This window comes from Ricinus communis, chromosome 3, assembly GCF_019578655.1.
Source record: "Ricinus communis isolate WT05 ecotype wild-type chromosome 3, ASM1957865v1, whole genome shotgun sequence".
Classification (NCBI taxonomy): domain Eukaryota; kingdom Viridiplantae; phylum Streptophyta; class Magnoliopsida; order Malpighiales; family Euphorbiaceae; genus Ricinus; species Ricinus communis.
In genome coordinates this window covers 23,446,890-23,468,773 of record NC_063258.1, presented here as the reverse complement: position 1 = coordinate 23,468,773, position 21,884 = coordinate 23,446,890, and the positions used below count along the sequence as shown (strand labels likewise).

Below are 21,884 nucleotides of genomic sequence, written 5' to 3'. Positions count from 1 at the left end.
TCAAAGTCTTAGAAAGATGGGTTGTAAAAGAAAGAGAGAAAAGACAATTAATTTAATTTTTGAAGGATAAAAGAGAGAGAGAAAGAGAAGGGATGAGGTGTGTTGTTATAAGGTATAGAGAGAAGGAAAGGGAAAAATAAAAAAATGAGAGGCCTGAAATTGCTAACCTTACATTCTCTATGTTCTTGTGCATAAGAAAAGAACTTGGCTTACCTTATCCTATCCACCCCTTCTCACATACTCTCTCTCTCTCTCTCTCTTTCTATATCTTCTTCTAAGGAATTTCAGTCCTACTCTCTCTTCTTTTATTTCTCTTATAATTGTTTTGAATTCTGTCCCCAGTTTTCTTTCACTTGCACTTTTTTATTGTGCTTCAACCATATCAATACACACTTCAATTCAGTTCCCTTGCTCTCTGTCCCTGTCTATTTTCTTGCCATGTAAAAGCACTTTCTTGCCTCTTTAGACACACACACTCCTTCTCTCTCTCTCTATCTCTCTCTCTGTCTCTCTCTCCTATTTTCTTTTTATCTCTTTTCTTTCTTCTTCTTTTTCTTTGGGTTTCTTAATATATATAAGTTTGAGTTCCTGAACAGTTGAACTTGCATTGTGTCAGTTCTTGAATCTACTTTTCTTTGCTTTCTGTTGTTTCTTGTATTTGAATGACGTTTTCAATTAGTTCTGTTTCTGGGATTGAGTTGGTTTCTTCTTTAATTAGTTCATAATAGTCAAAATTGAACAGTGAGTACCTGAAGGAGAACAATCTGTAAAGATTTTGCATGACAGAGGAAAAGTCAGTTGGCAAGCTCTCAACTCGGTTCAAATACTTGTTATAATTAATACCTGTTATTACCAATAGCTGAGGCAAAAAATGGCTCCAAAAACTGGAAAGGCAAAACCCCATAAGGCCAAGGGAGAGAAAAAGAAGAAGGAAGAGAAAGGTCCTCACCATTCATTTATTTCATCATCTTCTTCTTCTTGATTCTTCTATAAACGCATTCAATGTTGAAAGCAGGAATGATAATATAGTCATATATATGTAGCTTTGTATTTATCTATTAGAATTGTATGGTTCAAAAGATTTCACCTCCAGCTTCATTATATATATATATATATATATTCTTATCCATTATCTGTAATGTCCAATTGGGAATTCTTTTTTATTTATCTTGCATTTCTAAAACTAATTCCATTTGCTGAATTGTTCTTTGTGTTTAAATTTTATGCAATGTACAGTTTTGCCTGCTGTTATTGAAATTTCCATGGAAACACCAGACGACTCACAAGTAACTCTCAAGGTATCCTTATTATATTAGCCTTCTCTTTTTTATTTTTTTATATTCACTATATATATTAATATAATATTAGATTTAAATCGACTTATCTGCATTTATAAATTTTTAAAGAAATAAACTTTTATAAAAAATAAATTTTAAAGAAATAAATATGAAAAAATAATTTTTTTATGCAGTTCTCAATTTATTGATCCTCGTACAATATTTATTATTTTTTACGAATATAATGGAGATGGGATTACTATTTTTTCACAGTGTATAAATTCTTAAAATTTTTTTTATTGAAGGGTATCTCAACGGACAGGATCTTAGATGTAAGAAAGCTTTTAGGTGTCCATGTGGAGACATGCCATTTGACCAACTTCTCTCTATCTCACGAGGTAATTTTTTTTTTTTTTAATTTAATTTATTTTCCGCCTTTTCTTTAATTAATCTTTTAACCCCCTCTATGGTTTTGCTATGTGCTTTCTTTCTATTATCTAAGTAAATAAAAGTGTAACCAAATAAATTGTTAAATGATAATTATATTTAATCTAATTAATCTCTTCAAATCTTTTAAAAATATTATATATATATATATATATATATATATATATATATATATATATATATATATATATATCTCAACCGAGAACGTACTTTTTTATTATATAATCAATTCTTTTTATAATTATATTTACACAATGAAGAATTATAATTATTTTGTGTCCGGCTTTCAAGTTATATAATTATCAATAAATGTTTCCTCATTCTAAAAAAGATATTCTACTTTTGTTTTATTTATAGATTAAGAAAGTTATTTAAAAAAAAATTAATTGTTACTATTAAATTTTTACTTTTTTTAAAAAATATGTCATACATTTTGAGCGTCGACCATTTATATTAATTCTTTTGACTTAGTAATTCATATATTATTAACATATAATTTAAAATTTTTAAATTTCAAGTAAAAAGAGTACACTAAAATTGAAAGATATATTCAATAAAAAAATAATATATATATAATTTCAAAAAGAAAAATATTTAATTCACTTTAAGATAAAAATATTCAGCTAATAATCTAAAACATACATTGTAATTTGGAACCAACGAAGAAGAAATGAATTATTTTCTTAAAGGAGGAATATAAAAATTGGTTTTGGCAGAAATAAGTAACACATTCTTCAATTTGTCAAACCAAAACAGTAGAGTGCACCATTGGGATTTTTTTATCCACTGCAACGCAACCCAGACAGTTACTTTCTTGGAACGTCACCGTCGTGGCAATAAAGAGTTGCCTTAACGGTTGATTGACGAGTTCCGCTTTTCTAATTTGGGAATTATACCGATTTTAGGCAGGTGTGTGGTCCCACTAATCATGATAATCTTTTATATGGGTTTTCGTCTTTTGAGATCTACCACAAGATTACCCCCTGATGCAAGCATTAGTGGGGACCCTAGGCACCACTAGGGGTAGCAAAGACCCCTCCTATATTCCGACACTTAATTTAAACAAAGCATCATTCTATAAAGTAAAAACAAAAATTCTATTATTTTAACAATAATTTTTATAAATTATATTATTTTTTATATTTTTTATATTATTATAAATTTTGATATTAAGAGATTCGCAACTAAATTAAATTTACAAATCATAAGTTTCAATATTTATATTATATAGTTTTATTATTTTAATATAATTAGCTATTTGTCGTCGATTTAATTTTATATTATATTAATTAATTAATTAATTATTATTATAATTAAAAATTAATTTATATTACTATAATTAAATGTTATTTATGATGTAAGCCTACCTAATTATTTCTGATTACAACTTGTTTTTATAAAAGAAAATGAAAAATAGGATGTTAAACTTTTATACAAATCTTGATATATAGTATAAGATTGAGAAGGTTTAAAAGATGATTATTTTTATTCAATATTTTAAAATAAAAATTAACTAGTTCCTTATTTATATTTTTATTAATTACAGAATAATTTCTAAAAAGTCAAAATTATATTTTTATATTTAATAAAATTTATATATCTAAAAAATTCATAATATGCAAAATGTCATAGAAAGTAGGACTAATAGAAACAAAAACGTTTAAATTCAATGGAATTTTAAAATTATACTATTATATATTATTTCATCAATTTCACATTAGCTAGTATTTTTTAATAATTTATTTGAATTAAAAATATTTAATAAATTTAATTATAAAAATATAGTTAAATTAAATTAAATTATTATTCTCTAAAGATTATAAAATTTATTGCACCTATTAAATATAAAATTAAGAAAAAAGAAAATAATATTGTATTGGGGGATTTATAAATAGTATTTCAAGACCCATTACGTGCCCAAGGTTTTTTTTTTTTTTTTGCATCGGTTATTTTGGCATAAATCTTTTTAACTTTTTTTAAAAAATAATTTGAAAAGATTTAATTGTCCGAAATGAATTTTTAGATTTGTAAACTTATTAAATATATAAAGGCAATATATAATTGAAATATTTTTAATTTAAAAAATAGTTGATATAAATTAAAGGAAATAATAAATTTGTTTTACAATAAACTAGTACAATCATCATATATGAATTCAAAAACAAATCCGTCAATTAAAATCATGAAAATATGCATATGTTTTTAGCATTGTAAAAGCAAGGATTGTTAGTAGCTTTTCTTTAATCATAATTTATAAAACAAAGGAAGCTTTATCACTAATTACTATTGATATGGACAGTCAATTCCAGTCTACATCTTATTTTATCTTTGAGTTTTATCCCTCCTTCAATTTGATTTACTTGGATAATTTTTAATTCATTACTTACTAATATTAATAAAATAATTTAATTTTAAACATCTAAAATGGTCTATAAAAATAATTTAAGGGTCATTTAATTGGATAAATTGTAATTAACCTGTTCCAATTATTTATTTCATTTTTCTTCTATAAATAATAATAAAAAAATTTCAGTTTTACTCATGTAACTTGAAACTCATAAACATCCATAGTTAAGAGGGCCCAGACTCAAGGATACAGTGGACATAGTCTCGCTTAAACCCTGCCACCTCACCATCCTTGAAGGTAACCTCATGAATCCAACGGTTATTATTCCATTTTTTACACTACACAAACTACACACTACAACCACCGGATTACTATCCCCTTCTCTTTTTTCTTTTCCCCTGAAGTCTTGAAAATTAACGAGAATTCAAAATTTCGGTTACAGAGGACTACACAGAAGAGCAAGCCGTTACTCACATCCGGCGACTCCTGGATATCGTAGCTTGCACAACCTCCTTCGGTTCGTCATCTTCCAAACCGTCTGGGCGAGCCAACTCGAGAGAGTCCAGCACGAAAGAAAGCGGTTTGACCGAAACCGAATTGAGTCAGAGCGACAATGGACCTGGCGCCAATCCAAAGCCGAAAGGAGGCGGAAGCGGAGATAAGAAGATTGGCACTGCCAATTTCAAGAACGCGAAAGAATTTGGTAAGGAATTTTCGGAGAAGGTGGATATGGCGGCGGTTTCGATGTGTCCGCCGCCGAGGCTAGGGCAGTTCTACGACTTCTTCTCGTTTTCGCATCTCACGCCACCGGTTCATTGTTAGTTTTACTTATATATATAATCTCATTGTTTTAAAGGTGATATAATCATAATGATTCTGTTATATTATGCTAATTTTGTGATTTGTGTTAAATGTTCTGCAGATATTAGAAGATCGACGCGTCCGTTTCTTGAAGATAAAACGGAAGATGATTATTTCCAGATAGATGTGAGATATATTATTATTTCAATATGATTTTTTATGAATGAAATTTGGTAATTGGTTGGTTTAAAGCCCAAAAATAAAAATGTAATAAATTGCAGGTTAGGGTTTGCAGTGGGAAACCAATGACCATTGTGGCTTCAAAGAAAGGGTTTTATCCAGCTGGAAAGCGTACTCTTTTATATCACTCTTTGGTTAGTTTGCTCCAGCAGATTAGTAGAGTCTTCGATGCTGTAAGTTATAATTTAATCCAGTTACAACTTTCCTTTCTTTTTTATAGTGTTTAGTAAGTTTAAATTTAAAAGATACAGTTACTTTTGCTAGAATTCAATTCTTTCAATTTAAAAAAAAAAAAAGACTTTTTGAAAGAAATGAATCATGGCACAATAGACATTGCAAGTTCTTGCACATGATCTTTTTTTATTTCCCAAATAAGGCTTTTGTGCTTATATTTCTTCAAGGAAATTATCTTGGAGTTTATTGACTTACAATTTTTCTTACAGGCATACAAGGCGCTCATGAAATCTTTCACAGAACATAATAAAGTTGGTCTTATCTCACCTCTATTTTTTAATTATTTTCTTAAATACTAATTAATTCGCGAAATGTTTATGCTTTTTTAATGTTGATTTTATTTCAGTTTGGGAATCTTCCTTATGGTTTCCGGGCAAACACATGGGTTGTTCCTCCAGTAGTTGCTGATAACCCATCTGTTTTCCCTCCACTCCCTGTGGAGGATGAGAATTGGGGAGGGAATGGCGGTGGACAAGGAAGAGATGGAAAACATGATTATAGGCCATGGGCAAAGGAGTTTGCAATTCTTGCAGCAATGCCCTGTAAAACAGCAGAAGAAAGGCAAATCCGAGATAGGAAAGCCTTTCTACTTCATAGTTTATTTGTCGACGTCTCTGTTTTTAAAGCTGTTGCATTGATCAAACAAATAGTTGAAAAAAATCAGTACTCTTTAAATGATTCCACCCCATCAATTTTGCATGAGGAAAAAGTGGGAGATTTAATTATTAAGGTGACAAGAGATGTTCCTGATGCAAGCACCAAGTTGGATTGTAAAAATGATGGGAGTCGAGTTCTTGGTATGTCACAGGAAGATCTTGCTCAGAGAAATTTACTTAAGGGCATAACTGCTGATGAAAGTGCAACAGTTCATGTCAGTGCGGTTATTATTTTTGTACTTACTATTTTGACTGAACTAGGTTGTTTTAGTTGCTGAGTTTGCTTTTTGACCTTGCAGGATACTTCTACTTTAGGCGTTGTGGTTGTTCGACATTGTGGGTACACAGCTGTTGTCAAAGTTTCAGCTGAAGTTAATTGGGATGGGAATCCTATTCCCCAGGATATTGACATTGAGGACCAGCCTGAAGAAGGTGCCAATGCCTTGAACGTTAATAGGTCAGTCCTGTTCTAGGCTTATGGTTATCAAGTAAGTAAACAGGGATCATGATATGCTACTAGCTAGTCAGCTCCTTCTTGGTTTTATTCTTTTCAAATTATGCATCGATTCCAGGAAAATTTATTCTTACACTGTTCCTTGATACATGCATATGCTTGCATATATGCACGAGCTATACAGAAACTAATTTATGAAATTACTGGGCATAATGGCTTATAATGTATCACCATGGAATCTTCGTGAGTTTTTAATTATCCTTTTTCTTCAAATAATTTCAGCTTGAGAATGCTATTGCACAAGTCATCTACACCTCAATCATCTAGTACCATTCAGCGAGTGCAGACTGGAGATTCTGAAAGTTTAAGTTCTGCAAGGTCTTTGGTGAGGAAAGTACTAGAAGATAGCCTGCTGAAGTTGCAGGAAGAATCCACTAAGCAAACCAAGTCTATCAGATGGGAGTTGGGAGCATGTTGGGTTCAGCATTTGCAAAATCAGGCTTCAGGGAAAACGGAGTCGAAGAAAGCTGAAGAAACTAAGCCTGAGCCTGCTGTCAAGGGACTTGGAAAGCAAGGTGCATTGCTGAAGGAGATAAAGAAGAAAATAGATGTCAGAGGCAGCAAAACTGAAGAGGGTAAAGATGTTTCTGTTGGTAACCTTGACATGAACAAGAAATTGGACGCTGTTAACCAGAAAGAATTGGAGAAGAAAGAAGAGGAAATGGAAATCATGTGGAAAGAGCTGCTTAATGAAGCTGCATATTTGCGTCTTAAAGAATCAGAAACTGGACTACACCTCAAGGTATATCTGCTGCTTTCATGGACATCTATGATAGACACTTAACATACATGCACTTAGTTCAGTTCATTAAAAGTTGAGCTTCAAAATTCTGGACTCTTGAGCAGTTCCATTTCATGTTTCATACACACATGCACACATACCATGTGCCATTTTCTGATTTATATTTGTTTGGTTGTGTCTATTTTGCAGCGTCCTGGTGAATTGATTGAAATGGCACATAGATACTATGCTGATACCGCTCTTCCCAAACTGGTAGCTACTGTATTCAACAAATTTTGGACAATTAAGATGATTTAAATTAACATGTTTCTTCTGTGATTTCAATTTTAGGTGGCCGATTTTGGCTCCCTTGAACTTTCACCAGTTGATGGAAGAACTTTAACAGATTTTATGCATACGAGGGGTTTGCAGATGTGTTCTTTAGGGCTTGTGGTAATTTTGCAATTGTTCCTTTTCTTTTGTCATCTTACTTTGAATTTTCTGGTTATTAGCGGGGTTGCATAAAAGACAATATACCCTAAAATCTTTTATTGATCATAATCTTTCTTGGGGCTTTGAAGTAAAATGAAGGGGAAGGAAAGGTAATGCAGACAACAAAGATCCAAATGCACTTGCAGATGTTTAGAAAAAGTTTAATTTTATGGGAAAGTCAATTGGCTAAAAAGTCACAGTTGCTAAAATACTGTATGTGTGGCTATAGATGACATAAGTTGTTGAATTTTCTTTTTATTGGTTTCTTCTGTTGCTATTATTACTTGAAATCTATTTGAACAATGAAAGCTTTTTAGATATGAATGAAAAATCATGTAAGAGTGGATAGGGCATTACAATTATTTAAGCAGGCTGATGGGAGAATTTTGTCCAATTTGTAACATCGAAACTGCTTCTCTCAGATAAAGGAATTCAAAATGAAATAAAAGTGGAACTTTCAGTTGGCAAAGTTCTTTAAAATCCAATTCAGATATTGTTATCTCTTAACTAGGGGTTTGGGGTTGGTGAAACCTCTTTGCAGCTGAATTTTTCAGTCATATTCTTTTCAATTTTACCCTCCATAGAAGCTATTGCAAATCAATTTGAATCTGTTCTTTTCTTGCAATTTTCTCATATATGATTGCTTTTTATACCCCTTGCTCGTTACTGTCACAAACTAAACCTGTATGACTCTTGAAATGCTCCTGCAGTATCTGGACTTAGGATTCAGAAGCTTAATATTTTCCCTTCTTCCATTTTAGGTTGAACTTGCCGACAAGCTCCCCCATGTGCAATCCCTCTGTATTCATGAAATGATTGTTCGAGCCTACAAACACATATTACAAGCTGTTGTAGCTGCAGTTAATAATGCTGATGACTTGGCTGCATCAATTGCATCATGTCTAAATATATTGTTAGGAACACCTTCAGCCGAAAATGAGGATGTAGATATTTTAAAAGATGACCAACTGAAGTGGAAGTGGGTGGAAACTTTCCTTTTGAAAAGGTTTGGGTGGTGGTGGAAGCATAAAAGCTGCCAGGATCTAAGGAAGTTTGCAATTCTTCGTGGGCTGTCCCACAAGGTTTGAATAATATCCCTTCCGTCAATATTCCTTAGAGGAGTACTCTCCATTATAACTTTACAAGTATCCTTTGCTAGGTTGGCCTCGAGCTTCTTCCTAGGGACTATGATATGGACACAGCATATCCATTTAGGAAGTCAGATATTATAAGTATGGTTCCTGTATATAAGGTGAGATACTGACTAATCATGCCAGAAATAGGATTTTGGTATTGTAATATAGAAGTTGCCTTAACAGTGGCTTCTTTCCTGCAGCATGTTGCATGTTCATCTGCAGATGGACGTACATTGTTGGAATCATCTAAAACATCTCTGGACAAAGGAAAATTGGAAGATGCTGTTAATTATGGAACTAAGGTATGGGCTATGCCTCTCTATTATGCTGTCATTTGATTTTGTCCTTTACTAATTAATAAAGACCAGTAATTCTAATGAGTTCCACATTGAATTTTGAAGGCACTTTCAAAACTTGTGGCAGTCTGTGGTCCTTATCATCGTATGACTGCAGGAGCTTACAGTTTACTGGCTGTGGTGCTCTACCATACGGGAGATTTCAATCAGGTGTTTCCTTTGGTATACTGGCATTTCTTTATATATGCGTTAGATGGTCTCGAATATGCTGTTATTTACCTTGTTGTCCACAGAAAATCTAGCTCATAGAATTTATATTTGCAGATCAAAAATTATGGCCATGTTCATGACAATTCATACAGTGCATTTTTGTTCATTAGAATAATAGTTTGGCCCTTCATTTAGCTTTAAAGATGGCAAATTTTTAACAATGACTCAGATTTTGCTAAATTTCTAATATGTCGAAGAAGGTTATGATATACTGTGGATAGCAAGAATATTTACTGAATTGCATGAAATTAGATTTGAGATGATTATCAAATAAATAAAGAAGGATTATTACACATGGTTTATTATCACAGCTTCCTTTCACTGATGCCTGGTTTCATGTATATCCTCTGAGTTTTACTTTGGAAGATGTGAGAGCAACTCTGAATTCTAATGTGCTTGAATATGAAATGGCTTATGGTTTACAGTACAAGAACTAAATTCCATTTTACAACAGAGATTTTGGTAGTACACTTTGTGCTTTTATGCTAGGGCATCATATATGTCATGATGGCTTTTGCTTCAGTTTCTTTTTTATTTTTTTTCCTCTAAAATGCCTGAAGAGTTCTTGCATTTCTCTTTTCACTTTGTATAAAAGAAAAGAAAATAAAGCCACAGGCACCTACGAAAAAAGAAACGTGCAGAAATTAAAGGAAAGAAGCAGCTTCAATATGAAATATAAGTATATAAATTCAAGGCATTTAATTTACTTTATCTTAAAATTCTGACATGCGGCAATTAAAGAAAAGACGCAGCTTCAAATGAAGTATAAGTTTTAGGAATCAAAGGCATTAAAATGACTTTATTTTAAAATTTGATTTGAGAGCCAAACACATTAGCCAGATGTTTCCATGTGATGTTTTACATGAATTTACATTTTTCTTCAATGCACTAACTTCTTTCACTTTATTTAGGCAACAATTTATCAGCAAAAAGCATTGGATATTAATGAGAGGGAGCTTGGACTTGATCATCCTGATACTATGAAAAGTTATGGGGACCTGGCTGTCTTCTATTATCGTCTCCAACATACAGAGTTAGCCTTGAAGTATGCTTTATTTTTCTAAAAGAACAAAAGGTTTTTCTGATTGTTTTGATACATGATGGTTTTCCCCATTAATCTTTTCTAGCTCTAAGGCTTATGTAATTCTTCTGTTTGCATATGAAGTCAAATTTCTCTTTATTTATTGGTGTCCAGTCCATACTCAAAATGAAGGCCATATCAAAAATACTTCTAAGCTCCTTAGATTAGAAGCTTTCGAGAGTGAGAATTTTTTTGTAAAAACTTTAGCAGGAGAGGGTGGGAAATGATTGGGCATTTGGTATTTTTGAGGTTCATAAATGTGGGATTGATTTGTTTTCTTTTTCTTCTTAAAGAAAATGGAGGAGAAAATGATTTGCTGTGCACAGTATTCTCTTTAGCTGTTACTTGATGTTGAGTTTTTAATTTGTATTGAATTATTTTATTTTAGTTCAGTTATTTATTTATTTTATATTTGGTGCTAGAACAGTATCAAATATTTTCCAATTACTAGGATTGTTTTTATTGGTCTACTCGGTGCAGGGCGATCATTCCGTCTACTAGAATAATTGCTTTGTAGTTGAGGAGTGAGCTTACTAGTAGGCTGACAATACGATGTGCTAGCTTGGAGAATTGTGTGTGTCAGGCTAGCAAGGAAAAAGTTGAAACCAAATCTGAATGGAGAGAGCTAGACCTTAGCTATCTTAGTTTATGGAAAATTATATTTAATAGATAGTTCATGGAAACACTATCTCAGTAAGACACAAGATCAAATATTCAGATGAAAAACTAAAAGTTTCAGGTTGCAGTATTCTTATTTCGAAGGGTTTCTTGGTGGGCAGTGCTAGAGAAATTGACATTGATGTGTGAAAACTGAAATGCTGATTGTATTTAGTGTTAGAATAAATAAATTATTATCTCACTCAGGAGTGGATTTATTTTTTTTACCTGCATCAAGTGAGTGACTGTTTGATAATTCTTTTTGCTATTCTAGGTATGTCAATCGTGCATTGTACCTTTTGCATTTAACATGTGGGCCATCTCATCCAAATACGGCTGCCACCTATATCAACGTAGCTATGATGGAAGAAGGTTTGGGGAATGTCCATGTTGCTCTTAGGTACCTCCATGAGGCTCTGAAGTGTAACCAGAGACTACTTGGAGCTGATCATATACAGGCAGGCTCTCCATCTCTCTATTCTCCATTCTCCAGTGTGCGAGGGGCATGCCGTGCAGGCTAAGCACTGCTGGCAGGTCATCTTGTAGTTTGACTTCTTGCTTCTTGGGTTTGATAGAGTTTCATGATTTGGCCTAGTAGATATATGTTTTCCATTTACTGATGCACAAATGATGATCCACCTGCAAAACATGCATATTCTTTAAGAAAATTACTATGTTTTGACAGGCATGATTAGTTATAAATTGAAGATAGTATTTCTGCTTCCTGAAGAAAAACTGATAAATTAGTTGTATGTTCATTATGTAGATGATGTAGAACCTAGATTCTCACATCCAAAATACTTTGGTTCAACTAAACATGCCTGTAGAGGCTACATCCTGATTTGGAAGAAAATCAGGAATAATGCCAAATGCTCCTACAAAATATAAATTCTACTTGTCAAGTTCCTGCTAAAAGAAAAATTACAGTTGTGAAGAGTTCCTTCTCTCAGAGATGGGCTTGGATCATGAGTTGGACTAGGAAAATCTTAGGGTTAGGAACATAAACTGCGTCAGTGGGTAATAATTTGTTCTGGATTCTTCAGACTGCTGCCAGCTATCATGCAATAGCCATTGCTCTCTCTTTGATGGAAGCTTACTCCCTAAGTGTTCAGCATGAGCAAACTACACTGCAAATATTGCAAGCCAAACTCGGATCTGAGGATCTGCGAACGCAGGTAGTGTAAAGTTTAAAATCCAATATCAGATGTGACCATCTCTGGTGATTAATGTTCCTCAAATCTATGTATGAACTTGTGCAGGATGCAGCTGCATGGCTAGAGTATTTTGAGTCCAAGGCTCTTGAGCAGCAAGAAGCTGCTCGCAATGGTACTCCGAAGCCAGATGCCTCAATCTCTAGTAAAGGCCATTTGAGGTAAAAACTATAAATCTACAAATATATGAATCTTTATTAGAAATATTAGTAAATAATTCTATTAACTAATAAATTTTGGAGAAACCAACTTCATTCTGCATTGGATAATTAATAATTATGTTATTCAATAATTAATAATTTGTGATACAATCATTTGTAATCATTAATTATTAGAGGAGTTATTAGAGGAGGTATTTCAAGGAGAATAGAATATGAGCAAGTAAAAATAGTTCTATTATTGATGTAGAAAGATATTAAACATTTTCTTAGAATATATATGTACTTTTTTTGTAATCACTTGTTGAATTGAAAATATTTAGTAATAATATATCTTTTTATATAGTAACTTATTAATTTTAAACCTATGTAATGCATTTTGCTTTGATTATTTAATCAATAACTATTTTAAGTTTTTCCATCATTATAAACTTAATATGTTAAACTTCTAATATTTAATAATTTTTTAATCCATCAAGTATATTATTTTCTAGAGGGTTAATAGTAATTTATATGTGGAATCAAAGCCACTGATGCCCGAACCTCTTACCTGATTAGAGTGGGAAGTTGAACTTTAAACTGTATATCAACGACTAATTTCAGTATTTTTTCATTCTGAATCAGTGTATCAGACCTTTTGGATTATATAACACCAGATGCAGATATGAAAGCAAGAGAGGCTCAAAAGAAAGCTCGTGCAAAGGTCATAAACTTCCTGGACTGGATATATTCCCTTATATAGTCTGCTCATGCTAGGGTTTTTCTCTTCTCTAGAATAACTTGATAATGTTCTCTTTTCATCACAGGTTAAAGGCAAGCCAGGCCAAAACTGGGAAACAGTCTCAGATGAAGCTCAGAAGGATGAAACTCTCTCCCCAACTTTAACTGTTGCAGAGAATTCGAGCGATAAAGAAAACAAGTCTGAAGCTCAATTTGCAGAAACTAGGAATGAGAAGACTGATTCAAGTCTCACAGATCAGTTATTAATGAATAGAAATGATGATGTGATACAGGAGGACGACTCAGATGAAGGATGGCAAGAAGCTGTACCTAAAGGTCGTTCACCTACAAGTCGCAAAGCTTCTGGTTCTAGGAGGCCAAGCCTGGCTAAACTAAACACTAACTTTATGAATCTATCCCAGTCATCAAGATTCCGAGCAAAGGCAGCCAATTTTACATCCCCAAGGACATCCCCCAGTGACTCTGTTGCTTCCCCTGGACCCAGTCTTCCGGCGCCTAAAAAGTTTTCTAAGAGTTCAAGCTTCAGTCCAAAACAAAATAATTCAGGTGCCACGGCTGGTGGAACAGAGAAATCAATTAATTCCAAATCAGCCCCTGCTACCCCTGCTTCAACTGATCAAGTTGCTAAATCAGCTTTGGTGGCAAGTCCAATTAGTGTTCAGGCAGCTGGAAAACTTTTCTCCTACAAAGAAGTTGCTTTAGCTCCTCCTGGGACCATTGTGAAGGCCGTGACAGAACAGTTGCCAAAAGGAAATCTTCCTGCAGAACCAACTACTCAGGTGAACTATGATACAGCTGTGTCAGAGGTCATTGTTGGTGGGGTGACAGCACTGAGAGATGCAGAGGAAGAAAAAGTTCAAAAACTTGAAGGAGAGAGTCAACTTCATGGTTCCAAGGAAAGGAAAAGTCACAGCGATGTGAAACATGAAGCAGAATCAGGGAATTTAGAGGTGAATGAGCCTCGGGAAGAAACAAAATATGCTCATACTGATCATGTAGAAGAAAAAGCTGGAGTAGTTGAAAGTAAAACTGCTTCTGTTGAAGTTACAAATGAAAATGCTGGAAATTCTGCAGTTCTAGAACATGAGAATTTGGACTCCAAACATTCAAATACCACTTCTTCCAAAATTGAAGTGTTGAAAACAAGGGAGTTAAACGATGGCACAGCTTCCCCTGATCTGGAAAATGGAGCTTTGTTGCTGGACAAAGATGCTTTGGTTACAGGAGGAAAGCTACCAGGTGAGGACTCTAAAGATGTATCAGATGGCTCCACAATTGATAAGTCATTTCCAACTGACGGAGAAAAGCAAGATGAAGCAGAAATTGGAAAGGAGACAACTAAGAAACTTTCCGCAGCTGCACCACCATTTAACCCGTCCACAGTTCCAGTTTTTGGCTCAATAACAGTTCCAGGATACAAAGATCATGGAGGAATTCTTCCGCCACCAGTTAATATTCCTCCAATGCTTGCTGTTAATCCTGTCCGCAGATCACCTCACCAATCAGCAACAGCTAGGGTGCCTTATGGTCCTAGGCTATCTGCTAGCTTTAATAGATCTGGGAATCGGGTTCCACGGAACAAACCTAGTTTCCATAATGGTGAACATAACGGGGATGGGAATCACTTCAGCCCCCCTAGAATAATGAATCCTCATGCTGCCGAATTTGTACCTGGCCAACCTTGGGTTCCTAATGGCTATCCTGTATCAGCAAACGGTTATTTGGCTAACCCAAATGGTATGCCAGTGTCTCCAAATGGTTTTCCTATGTCTCCACCTGGTCTTCCAGTGTCATCAAATGGATATCCAGCATCGCTCAATGCTATTCCAGTCACTCAAAATGGGTTTCCAGCATCTCCAATCAGTTCAGTAGAAACACCCACATCAACATCTGTTGACTTAGATTCTGAAAACAAAACTGAAGCTGTAACAGGGGATTGTACTGAAAATTCCTCAACAGAAGTAGGAGCAGAAAACCAGCCAAGCGAGCAAAAATGTCAGGAACAACCAGATGAAAAAGCAAGTCCTGAAACTGAAGAAAAACCTACGAATATAGTCCCATTAACCAGTGATATTGATACACCCGCCGCTAAAGATTCATGCAATAGCATAGTGGTTGAGGAGAAACCAAGCAAGTGCTGGGCAGATTACAGCGACGGTGAAGCTGAGGTTGTTGAGGTTACAAGTTGAAAGAAGGTAATGGAATTTATTTTCTGATATAAAGTCATTTGCTTACAGTCCAGGTCCTATGGCCATGAGAAGAGAAATGATAAGCGGATATAGTATGGCAGCCCAGTAATGACTGGGAAAACTGTTGCATAGTTTGCCAGTCGATCATAGGCCTTGAATATGTGAATATTTTCAGATAGTTTGGCTTTGCTCCAGTGGGTGACGAAAAATGTGATGGACTAATTTCTGAAAGAAAACTATCATGACCCTGAAAACCATCTGCAGGCAGCACATTGATTAGTATATTAGTGAGTCTGTCATTATTTATTTTATTTGGTGTCACTCTCCTGCTATACTTTTTGGTGGTTGTCAAATCAAAACAAAATAACCTTGGAGGATCTATATGTTCCGGCTTGTACTCTTTAACAATTAATAACCTTTTTGAAAGTCTGCAGCAATACAGTTTAAACCATCCTGCATGTATGACAAATAAATATTTGTAGTGTCAGTTGATTTTTCATTGTCTGTGGTATTATGATATCTACTTAATACATTTTCAAGTGAAATGCCAGGGCTCTTTTACAAGGTAATAGGATCTGTGTCCACAAAATCAGCTGTAATCTTCTATACTTGATTTTTGATCTGCAAATAAGAGATGCCTGACCAAAGGCAGGTTGTACTTGCGATTAGTTTAATGTGCAAGTTCATACACAGTTCTGACTTTTATGAAAACCAGAATATCGTGGGCCCTAATTTTTGGTAGAATAGCAGAAAATTTCTTTGCACTAGTACAAAGTTTTACAAGGGAGAAAGGCAGACTAGAGACGAAAATAATTCCTACACCACAGTCAGTGTCAGGCTAATTATGGTATGCCTACAATGTACAGGCAGGTGATTTCCGGCGAAAATCCAGAATTACCAGTGTAGCAGCGGTGTGAGAAAGTGCAGCTAGAACAACAAACACGTGAAAGATCTGATGGCTGTGTCCTGTAATGTCAAAAGCCCCAGGCTTCCAACGTTCTGGTATTCTACTAACATAGAACCCAACTCCTGCAGCATATAAAACGCCCATAAGAAGCTCGTAACTGAGGGACACAAATATATGTGGATGGCCCCAGTGGAGAACAACTGCATGTGCTGCTGGGATCAGACCTGATAACCCCATGAAAAGGAACAGAGTGGCCCTGAAAGGTCTGTATCGTGGGGTCGAAAGAGCAGGTGCGAGGAGGGTGATGATGGCAAGGATACCAGCAACAGTTATGGAGGTAATATAAAAGATTCGTGGGAAGGGGTTGCAGTAGAAGGCATAATAGAGTGGAGCAAAGAATGAGCAAACAATCATAAGGGAAATGCCGGCATAATCTAGTCGCCAAAAGAAAAGGTTGAAACGCTTGGAATGGCAAGCAAGGAGGTGGGAAATGGAGCTGCAAATCAAGCATCCCATTGCTCCTGACAGGAAAACAAACCATGGCCATCTAGGAATAGCTTCAGACCCATCTTGATTATGCATTTGGAAAAGTGACTGCTGTGAAATGTGTCTCAAATGTGAGTCCTGCAAAGCAATCAATAATATGTTGTTAAGGCTTTCCTCATAACAGATTCCAACAAGAATTTTTCTGATAAATGCACAAAATCCCCTATCGTCCTCCTCATTTAATAACAATAACTAATGCATTTTTTTTTTAGTATTATTAAATACTCTCATCAATGCCATAACTATATTAACAAAAACTATATATCATTAGTTATTAAATGAATTATGAATAAGGTAAAATCATGGATTGAAAGAAGCCAATAGTATTTGTGGATCAATGCATTAAAGTAAAAAGTTAAAAACGGCTGCCCAAGTCCCAAGAATCAAAGTGACATTATCACATGGAGTGGTACTGTAATAGACACAGTATCAGTACCACACCTATACAACAACGACAAACAAAGAGCCCAGTGACATATTTCGTTTTCCTATAATCATCTTTTCTCACCTCAAGACACTAATAGCAATAATAAATTGACAAAAAGAAAACCAAGAAAGACTTACGGGAAACATGTGATTGTTATCAGAGACGTTAAAATCTTCAAAACCCTTGTTCATCATCATCAACGGTTGGCTTCTGTTGTAAAAAAGAAAAAAAAAAGTCGTACATTTATTTAATCATGAAAATCATTACAAGAAAGTCCTATAATGGAAATGAATGAAAGGAAACGAAACCTGAAAGAGAAAGTGGTAATGAGGCCTCCAAGCTGTGTATTATCCATACAGCTCATCACCATTAGTCCCAAGAATATCAAGAAACCCACTAAATGCCTGCACAGAATCATTCAAATTCCTTAAAAACCCAATAGCGTATATCAAAAAATAAAATGTCTAATCTAACAACACTTACGTCCAGATATTGAGCGATTCGTTATGCAACGTAAAGATACTGAAGAAAGCATCTTTCAACGGCCACTCGCATCTGTAGTAATCCAATATATACTCATTATCTTGCAGATACTCTGGCAACTCTTTGTACTTCACCAATCTTCTCCTTTCCCTTTTCTTGTCTCTTTTCGCTTTATCAGGATTTCTCATCTCTCTCTTTCTTTCTTTAAATGAAGAAAGCAAGAAAGAAAAAGAAAACAATACAAATATCACCGGAAAATTAGTCGGAATTCTGTCTCCGGCCACTCTCCGGCGGATCTGTTATCAATCTCTCTCTCTGTCTTTCTGTTTTCTTTTTGGGTTTATATAAGTGTGGGTTGTGCCTTGTGATTGGCGTTTTAACCAGAAGAAGCGCGTGATAAGTTTGAAAATCAAGTGCGTTGAATTGTACAGTATCCTGACACGTGGTTTATGATGATAGGATTCGCCTCTATGATTTTGACACGTTGGCTTATCCTCTGTGGAGATGTGCGTGTGAGATTGTTGCTTTTAACTGTACGAAGCGGAAGGTGGGAAATGTAAATTATGTGACCTGTAGAAAGCTAACAATACCATTTTCTAGTAGTGTGTACTAGAAAATAAATTAAATTCAATAAAATATTATTAAATTAAACTTATTTATTTATTTATTAGAGAATAAATAAATAGTGCATCTATTACAAATATTATTATAAAATATTTATAACAATTTTTCTTTAAATAATATCACATATATATTCACTACAGGATCATGAATTAGAAAGAAGAAATATTATTATAGTTAACAGGAAAAAGAAGAATAAATAATTGTAAGATAAGATGTGCACACAAATAAATTCATTTTAAAAGAAATCCTATAAAATAAAGATTTATATATCATAATTATTTCGATGTATGGACTCATAATTATTTTTAAAATAATATAAAAAATTTCTAAAATTAATTAAAAAAATATCATTTTTACTGTGAAAGAAATACTATTTTTCTTAAAATTTGTGGCGTGTTTGTTTTTTTAACTGTCTTTTTTTTAATATAACCAGAACAATTAAAAAAATTATAGAAAATCATATTTTTAATATCTTAACACAATAAAAATAAAAATAATACTTTAAATTTGTAAAAAATATATGGTCTCATATTAAAAGTTTTGATTTTATAGTGTTTATAACATGTCTCGTTATTTTAGTCAGAATTTGTTACCAAAATATTATTTAAGCAAATTGAATGAAATTTAAATATAATTCTACAAATTTTAGAAAATATTAAAAAGTTTAATGATTAAAATATTCTAAATATATTATATATAATTGGGTTCCATGATTGATGGCCATGGCAAAAGTTATCCATCATTAGATATGAGAAAAGAAAGTTGTGTTGCTTGTGGAGATTTGTTTGCTTACCATACCAATTTGCCTTTTTGTGAAAGGAAAAAGTAGCCAGCCACCTCCAACAACTATCAATTCATTTTCAGAAACATAATCCAAAAATCTTAAATTTTGGGGGAACAAAAGAATCCCAACTTGAAATTAAAGTTATTTGATTGCTTCTATAAATGTTATTTTTGGGCACTTTCTAATTCACCCTTTTATTTCTTTCTTTTTGCAGTTTTTCCTTTTTAATGGTCTTTTAAAAACTGAATCATAAGGTCTCACCTACTGATAAAGAAATCCTAGTATTTACAGACAATTAGTGGACAATTACAATTTCATGGAAAAACCTGTCAACACTCCTCATAATGTTTTGAGGTTCTCCAGGGGGCTGGATCGGATTGAATTAGATTGGATTCCCTGGCCTCATAATGTTTACTTTTCTCTGAAATTCCTGATAAGCACAAAGCAATATCAGAAAAATTCAGCAGAAATTTATTATGATTGCAGTAACTTATATTTTTTGTGTCATGTTTTGATAATCTTTATTTTCCGATAATTCAGTATTTCATGCAAGAAATAAACATATAAAAATTGTTTGGAAATGATTAGTTGAATGTATATGTACTAATGAATCAATGAGAAATGCATGAGCCGATTTGAATCTCTTTTCTTTTTTTATGCTAAACTTTTACAAATTAGAATAAAGTTGCAGTAAAATTATATGGGTTTTTTTTTTAATTTAATTAAAGTTTCGAATTTGATTTTAAAAATTAAAATAAAACTGTAGTAAAACTATTAAAACGCTTAGTCTATATTTTGTCATTCATAAAAATCTTGTCTGACGCGCTATAAATTAACTCTAGATATATGAATAAATATATATAGCAGAAAGTTAAAAACTTTGGATAACTAGTACTAATAAACTAATTAAATACCCAAAACATCAATGCATCAATTCTGCAGAAATTTTGATCCCTAAAAGAGGTGTTTCTTCTCTGTAAATAAATTTGAAAAAATGAGGACTAAAATGCTTGTACGCATCTTTTCTAAATTGGATCATCTTAAATTGACTTTTGAAAATTAAGATGAGGATGGTTGGGGTGTTCACCTGCAGCAGGAACTTGCTAAATAGAAAAAGCTACTTAATTAGATAGCCAAATAAGCATAAACAAAGAATTAGAAAATACCTAATAATATAATTAAGAGTTGAAAGCTTTTTTACACTATTTCTTATCATTATTGTGAATTTGTTGAGAAGTGAATTAAGGGTCATTTTCAATAACCCAAAGAAATTTCCTTAATCTATGATATTATGTTCTAAACCATATTAACATTTTATAATCATTTTGTATATTCTGATTCATCGACTACTAAATTCTTTTCATTTTGTTAATTCTTTTATATGTTTATTCTAAATGTTATTGCCCATCAAACATGACAAGTTAAGTGCTTACAGATTCCAAAATGGGCAATGGTCACATAAATTAGTTGTTTTGGGGGGTAAAGCTATGGATATTGACAAAACATAGATGGGAATATTCTGAAAAAGGTAGCTAGAGTTATGGCTAAGCAATGTTATCATCCTTTACTGTTGAGGTTGTATATAGACTACGCAAAAGGTGAGCTGTTTTGCTCCCAGGAATAATGGCCTCTTCTGCAAATTCTTGATGATTGGAGTGCCATAGTTTTTGTTTTGAAGGTTTAGAATTCACATTCTCTAACCATCAAGTATTTAGAAAGAATAAGAATTAATATATACCCATAAATAATGAAAATACTATTAAATAAAAACTCATGGGCATTACTCCAAAATCATGTCATAAATATGAGTTTAAGCATAGGAGGAAAAATAAATAAATAAATAAAGATTGAAGGTTAACATAGGACAGTCCTAAAAAGCTTGGCACGTGAATTCAAAGATTACGTTTGTAATTTATATATTCAATTAATTTAAAATTAAATGGTTGAAATTTTAATAAAAATATTAATTTTAGAATTTACAAAATAAATATTTTTAATATATATACCTATAATATATTAAAATGATACGCAAATTTGAAAGTATTATAAAGTATTATGTACCAATTAAGAAATTTTACCAAGCCCGAAAATTTAAAATCTGTGCGTCCAGAAAATACCGAAATTCGAAAGCCAATACCGTCAATGGTGTCGGAGTTCAAATCCGGGGGCGCCTACGTGAAGCTTAAAATGCGCTGAAACTAAAGACACCAAAATCGTAGCTTGCCTTTGCCAAAAACTGCTAGATCGAGGCAAACATGGTGTTGCTCCGATGAGGTGTCACTTCCAGCTTTCAGCAAGGGAAAGTGGCGAGGAATAGTTGACCAAGGGGTTTTCGATGGTGGGGAGTGAGATTTCGGTGTCGGTTTGCCCAAAGAACACTGGCAAGGCAACGGTCCGATGATGGCAGCAAGAATAGCAACTTCTCCTCTTTGTTCCTTCGGTTTTTCAGTGAGAATAGGGAACTGACGACTGCGGCGGCAAAAAGGAGGGAAGGGAAGGGAGTTTCAGTGGTCTGATGGAGGTGCAAGCGGCAAAAATAGAGGAAAACGATAAGGGAGAGAGAGTAATGAAGAGGACTGAAGGAGAGGTGAGCACAAGGTTCTTTGTGCAATTCCTCAAAGCTGAAAAAGATATATTCTTGCAAA

At 33.5% G+C, this 21,884-nt stretch overlaps 2 protein-coding genes across 2 annotated transcripts; one reads left to right on the top strand and one right to left on the bottom strand.

Annotated features, from left to right (window-relative positions):
• The first annotated feature begins 180 nt into the window (after nucleotides 1-180).
• Nucleotides 181-15,979, top strand: LOC8265763 (protein REDUCED CHLOROPLAST COVERAGE 2). Its single transcript, XM_002528340.4, has 23 exons — nucleotides 181-941; nucleotides 1,237-1,298; nucleotides 1,583-1,675; nucleotides 4,296-4,368; nucleotides 4,514-4,888; nucleotides 4,994-5,058; nucleotides 5,154-5,285; nucleotides 5,556-5,597; nucleotides 5,693-6,217; nucleotides 6,302-6,459; nucleotides 6,739-7,258; nucleotides 7,448-7,510; nucleotides 7,589-7,690; nucleotides 8,491-8,811; nucleotides 8,889-8,981; nucleotides 9,066-9,167; nucleotides 9,267-9,371; nucleotides 10,343-10,476; nucleotides 11,444-11,627; nucleotides 12,213-12,344; nucleotides 12,429-12,541; nucleotides 13,163-13,241; nucleotides 13,345-15,979. The coding sequence occupies exons 1-23, from the start codon at nucleotides 872-874 to the stop codon at nucleotides 15,466-15,468; spliced, it is 5,667 nt and encodes a 1,888-aa protein (XP_002528386.1). The 5' UTR covers nucleotides 181-871; the 3' UTR covers nucleotides 15,469-15,979.
• Nucleotides 15,980-16,096: 117 nt separating this feature from the next.
• Nucleotides 16,097-18,187, bottom strand: LOC8265762 (heptahelical transmembrane protein 2). The gene is made up of 4 exons (XM_048372248.1): nucleotides 17,832-18,187; nucleotides 17,657-17,752; nucleotides 17,486-17,558; nucleotides 16,097-16,999 (listed from the first exon to the last, which is right to left on the bottom strand). Exons 1-4 carry the CDS (start codon nucleotides 18,017-18,019, stop codon nucleotides 16,322-16,324), a joined length of 1,035 nt encoding a protein of 344 aa, XP_048228205.1. The 5' UTR covers nucleotides 18,020-18,187; the 3' UTR covers nucleotides 16,097-16,321.
• Nucleotides 18,188-21,884: the final 3,697 nt, after the last annotated feature.

What these genes read in the sequence shown, in the direction of transcription:
- LOC8265763 (XM_002528340.4), top strand. Translation starts at nt 872, where the DNA reads ATGGCTCCAAAAACTGGAAAGGCAAAACCCCATAAGGCCAAGGGAGAG. An exon ending in ATGATTATTTCCAGATAGAT is followed by an intron (nt 5,059 to 5,153) that starts GTGAGATATATT and finishes AATAAATTGCAG; the next exon opens with GTTAGGGTTTGCAGTGGGAA. An exon ending in TTGGAGCTGATCATATACAG is followed by an intron (nt 11,628 to 12,212) that starts GCAGGCTCTCCA and finishes TGGATTCTTCAG; the next exon opens with ACTGCTGCCAGCTATCATGC.
- LOC8265762 (XM_048372248.1), bottom strand. Translation starts at nt 18,019, where the DNA reads ATGAGAAATCCTGATAAAGCGAAAAGAGACAAGAAAAGGGAAAGGAGA. An exon ending in ATTACCACTTTCTCTTTCAG is followed by an intron (nt 17,559 to 17,656) that starts GTTTCGTTTCCT and finishes TTTTTACAACAG; the next exon opens with AAGCCAACCGTTGATGATGA. An exon ending in ATAACAATCACATGTTTCCC is followed by an intron (nt 17,000 to 17,485) that starts GTAAGTCTTTCT and finishes ATTGCTTTGCAG; the next exon opens with GACTCACATTTGAGACACAT.